This window comes from Dipodomys ordii, unplaced genomic scaffold, assembly GCF_000151885.1.
Source record: "Dipodomys ordii isolate 6190 unplaced genomic scaffold, Dord_2.0 Scaffold2, whole genome shotgun sequence".
Classification (NCBI taxonomy): domain Eukaryota; kingdom Metazoa; phylum Chordata; class Mammalia; order Rodentia; family Heteromyidae; genus Dipodomys; species Dipodomys ordii.
Window position 1 is genome coordinate 28,746,396 of NW_012267218.1, and position 5,048 is coordinate 28,751,443.

At 46.2% G+C, this 5,048-nt stretch overlaps 1 protein-coding gene across 3 annotated transcripts in view; it reads left to right on the plus strand.

Annotated features, from left to right (window-relative positions):
• Positions 1–999: 999 nt before the first annotated feature.
• Positions 1,000–5,048, plus strand: part of Pigh (phosphatidylinositol glycan anchor biosynthesis, class H) — a 12,294-nt gene continuing 8,245 nt past the window's right edge. For all 3 annotated transcript variants that reach the window (XM_013014524.1, XM_013014533.1, XM_013014541.1), the window contains exons 1-2: positions 1,000–1,231; positions 4,022–4,231. In XM_013014524.1, the coding sequence (XP_012869978.1) occupies positions 1,052–1,231; positions 4,022–4,231 (390 nt within the window). In that variant the 5' untranslated portion in view covers positions 1,000–1,051. The remainder of the gene's footprint in view (positions 1,232–4,021; positions 4,232–5,048) is intronic.

The following is a 5,048-nucleotide window of genomic DNA, read 5'->3' on the forward strand; positions in this document are numbered from 1 at the left end:
CATGCATGAAGCCATGGGCTCAATTCCTCAGTACCACATACACAGAAAAAGGCCAGAAGTAGTGCTGAGGCTCAAGTAGTAGAGTGCTAAACAAAAGAAGCTCAGGAACAGTGCCCAGGCCCTGAGTTCAAGCCTCACACACACACACACACAGCTAGCACCTCCCATGCCAGTACGGTGCCTCATCCCTGTAATTCCGGTGACCTCAGAGATTGACTGAAGTGTCCAGTCCATCCCGGCCAGACAGCTGATTATGGCCAAGAACAGTATTTTTATTTCCATATCGTTCCCCTCTACTAGAAAAAAAAAAAGAACTACTTGAGGGCACAGACATTGTCAATATTCGGAACACCTCAAACTCCCTTTCACAGTGGATGAGTGAAGGAAAAATTTGGGGTTCGCGAAGGCTTAGTAACGGAAATTAGCTTTTTTTTTTATACTTTGCTTATGTGGTGCTGAGGAATCGAACTCAGGGCCTCAGGCATGCAAAGCAAGCGCTCTACCACTGAGCCATCTTCCCAGCCCAAGTAACTAGTTTGTTGACTGAAAGCATACTCCTTAGAAATCTCAGTAGAAGCCGGGCTGGTGGCTCACGCCTATAATCCTAGCTACTCAGGAGGCTGAGATCTGAGGATCGCGGTTCAAAGCCACCCCAGGCAGGAGAGACCGTGAGACTTCTATCTCCAATAAACCACCAGAAAACCGGAAGTGGTGCTGTAGCTCAAGTAGCTCAAGTGGTAGAGCGCTCGCCTTGAGCTGAAGAGCTCAGGGACAGCGCCCAGGCCCAGAGTTCAAGCCCCATGACCGACAAAAAAAAAAAAAAAAGAAATCTCAGTAGATAATCATTGCCCCTGGTCCAGAAGAGCGCCCGGAGAACTTAATCCCCTAATCCCAAACAGCGTTCGCGGCGCTCGGTGCGCAACTGCGGCTGCGCAGCCCGCAGTGTGGGCGGGGCCTACACACTTCCGGAAGCGGGTCGGGAACCAGCGAGACTAGAGCGGGAATCGCGAGTGGGCTAGAGCGGCACGGGCACGGCGGGAGCCGGCCGGTCATGGAGGACGAGAAGAGCTTCACAGATCTTTGCGGCGGCCGCCTGGCCTTGCAGCGTCGTTACTACTCGCCGTACTGCCGGGAGTTCTGCCTCAGCTGCCCTCGGCTCTCGTTGCGCTCACTCACGGCTGTCACCTGCGCGGTGTGGTTGGTGGCCTACGGGCTCTTCAGCCTCTTTGAGGTAATGGCGGGCGGCCCCTGGTGGCTGGGCTCTGGAAGGTTCTCAGGTCTGAGCCTCTCATCCCCGTGGAGCCCGGGGGCGTGGCCTTGCGGGGGTGGGGGCGTGGCTTCGCCGGGCCCGGGGCGTGGCCTCGCGGTGTTGAGGGTCAGCGCCTGGCTCTAGAGTTAGAAGTGTCCCTCCTGGACGTGCGTTCTCTCCGCGGGCCGCGGCCCCGCTCCAGAGGACTCCGGAGAGCTGCTCGTGCACCGTCCACCTCCAGCCCCTCCAGCACCTCCTTCCCCCACCCTGTCCCTGCGAACGAACCTACACCCTTCCAGAAACCACACGAGTGGTTTCTATGCTCATCTTCCAGAATCATTCCCATTTTCTCAGAGCCCGGCTTCTACTGAGATTTCTAAGGAGTATGCTTTCAGTCAACAAACTAATTACTTGGGCTGGGAAGATGGCTCAGTGGTAGAGCGCTTGCTTTGCATGCCTGAGGCCCTGAGTTCGATTCCTCAGCACTGCATAAGCAAAGTATAAAAAAAAACTAATTTCTGTTGTTGTTTTTTTGCTTCCACAAGTGTGTGTGCATAGACACATTTGTATTTTTCTTCATCTGTCTTTTCGAGGCAGTTTAACTCTTCCCTCCTCTCAATCCCCTTTCCCAATTTCAAGCGAACTCTCGAGAAAAATTGGGAAATTTTATTTATATTTCTATTTTCTTTTTTTTTTGTGGGTTGTGGGGGCTTGAACTCAGGGTTCAAGCTGGGAACTGTACCACTTTGAGCCCCACTTCCCATTTCCTAGGGGTTAATTCCTGCCTGGGCTGGCTTCGAACCGCTATCCCCAGATCTCAGCTAGGATTACAGGCCTGAGCCACCAGCACCCGGCAGGAAATTTTTGACACGAGTGGTTTCTATGCTCATCTTCCAGAATCATTCCCATTTTCTCAGAGCCTCAATGTGCACATCCCTGAAAGATGGAATTAATGCTTTTAGGTTAACTGTCTTCGACATTTTATTATAGTATAGCTAACCCAGCAAGTCAGGTGATTAGATTCCCAGCGTGGGGATTCTCATTCTCATTTTAATTCAGCAAGTTTATTGCTATATACACCTGGCAGTGCAGGTCCAACAATGACAGGCACCAAGGTGGTGGGCCAGAGGGCTTAGAGGAGTCTGACTAGAGTTAGATCAAGGAGATTCTCTGGTCAGTACAAAAAATAATGAGGGGAGAGGGAGGAGTTGGGGAGGTAGTGAGGGAAGGGATGGTAGGGGAAAAACAAAAGAGGAGGTAACAATGCTCAATAGGAAATGTACTCATTACCTTACTCATATAACCATAACCCCTCTGTACAGTGTCTTTACAATAAAACATATATACTAAAAAAAAACTAAAGAAGCTGGGCCCTGGTGGATCACGCCTGTAATCCTAGCTACTCAGGAGGCTGAGATCTGAGGATCATGGTTCAAAGCCAGCCTGGGCAGGAAAGACCGTGAGACTCCTATCTCCAATAAACCACTAGAAAACCGGAAGTGGTGCTGTAGCTCAAGTGGTAGATCGCTCACCTTGAGCTGAAGAGCTGAGGGACAGCGCCCAAGCCCAGAGTTCAAGCCCCATGACCGACAAAAAAAAAAAAAAAAACTAAAGAAAAAAATATGAGACACCTCTTGGCTTCAAGAAATGATGCCCAGAAATACTGAATTTTATGGATTCTGGGTCATTGATGATTTTTTTTCTCTGTGTTAAACCTTCTAAATAACAGCTTCTCAAGAAAAACACCAATAAAATAACACATTTCAACTTTAGAAATGTTAAAAGGTTGTAAATACACCTTAACTCAAGAGAATACATAATAACTACCATTGTCCTTGCCCATGTAATTGTAACCCCTCTGTATGGTATTTTCACAATAAAAAAAACTACCATTGTTTGTGTATGTATGCATGGACATATGTGTATTACATGCATTACATGTTTGTATACACATACGTGTAACTAAAACCAGGGCCTTGTGCATGCTAGGCAAGCCCTCTAACACTGAGTTCTACCTTCAACCTAGCCATCATTTTTTTTTTTTTCCTTCTGTTCCTGAGCTGCTTTTGTTCAAGGCTAGAACTCTATCATTTGAGCCACAGCACCACTTCTGGCTTTTTCTGTTTATGTAGTACTGAGTAATTGAACCCAGGGCTTCATGCATGCTAGGCAAGCTCTCTACCACTAAGCCACATTACCAGCCCTTAGCGTCTGCTTTTTTTTTTTTTTTTGTTGTTGTTGTTTTTAAAGCCCTTAACACATCATTTCATCAATGTGATGAAGTTTGTCTTTTCTGCAGACCCTTCAACCACCACATCTTATTGGTTAGGGTTGTGTCATCTTATTTCTGAGCCAATCAGGATTCATCCCAAGTGATTTAGGAAGAGGCAAACAGTAGCATCTGCCACTGTGCTAAATAAGCACGTCACAATTGTTTGGCTTATGATTTTGTGCCATAAGTTCTGTGAAAGAGTATGTGAGGAAAAAAATCTGAGACCTTAATTTGCAATTTTGGAAGAAAAATGTCTGAGACTGGTGTGATGGTAGACATTTTGCTGGAGCCTCTACCCAGGTCTCCTTGTTAGTAGTATGTATACATTTCACTATATGCTTTCACAGCACTTAACCTGCCCAAGTAAAAGTGGTTTCTTCTTTTTCAATGCATGTTACCTTCAGTTTAGTTCACAGCAAACCAGAGACCTTTTTCAGAATTGTTTAGTTGACTTGTCATACAGCACAAATACCTTAATGCTCATATCTGGCTCTTTTCAGAACAGCATGATCCTTTCTGCTGCCATCTTCATCACCCTCTTAGGCCTACTTGGTTACCTCCATTTTGTGAAGATTGATCAAGAGACTTTGTTAATCATTGGTTCCCTTGGCATCCAGATGACTTCATATTATGCCTCTGGCAAAGAAAGTACCACCTTCATAGAAATGGGCAAAGTCAAAGATATTGTCATTAACGAGGCTATTTACATGGTAAGTATTTAAGTGGTATGTATCTCAGGCCTTTATGAAGGGGCCCAAAAGGTGTTCCAGGATCTAAACTGAATCTAATACCTCAAGTATTTGATATCACAGGATTAAGTACTCAACCCACTGTTGCAGTACTTGTTTTTTTTTATTTGTTTGTTTGTTTTTTTTGGGGTCTGGTCGTGAGGCCTGAACTCTGGGCCTGGGCGCTGTCCCTCAGCTCTTCAGCTCAAGGCTAGCACTCTACCACTTGAGCCACAGCGTCTCTTCCGGCTTTTTCTCTTATGTGGTGCTGGGGAATCGAACCCAGGACCTCATGCATGCAAGGCAAGCGCTCTACCACTGAGCCACCTTCCCAGCTCTTGTGTTTGTTTTTTGTTGGACATGTCTAAACTGTAACAAGTGAAACTTATGTTGAAAAGATAAGTCACTGTGCAATTGTGCTTCACTTAGTGATGATATGTGTTCCAAGAAATACATTGTTGGCTAATTTCCTCATTGTGTAGACATCATAGCACACACTGACAAAACAAAAGTCTTGGTGCAATATATGAATCACTCAGCCGTGGCCTCTTGATGCAGTGTTTGAAGTTGCCACCATCATACACCATATAGTTTTACAGTGAAATTTTTTCTTTCACCGTAAAAATTTTTTTTTTCTTTCACACGTTTTTATTTTATTTATTTTTTTGGGTCCGGTCGTGGGGCCCGAACTCTGGGCCTGGGCACTATCCCTCAGCTCTTCAGCTCAAGGCTAGCGCTCTACCACTTGAGCCACAGCGCCACTTCCGGCTTTTTTCTTTTTGCTTATGTGGTGCTGAGG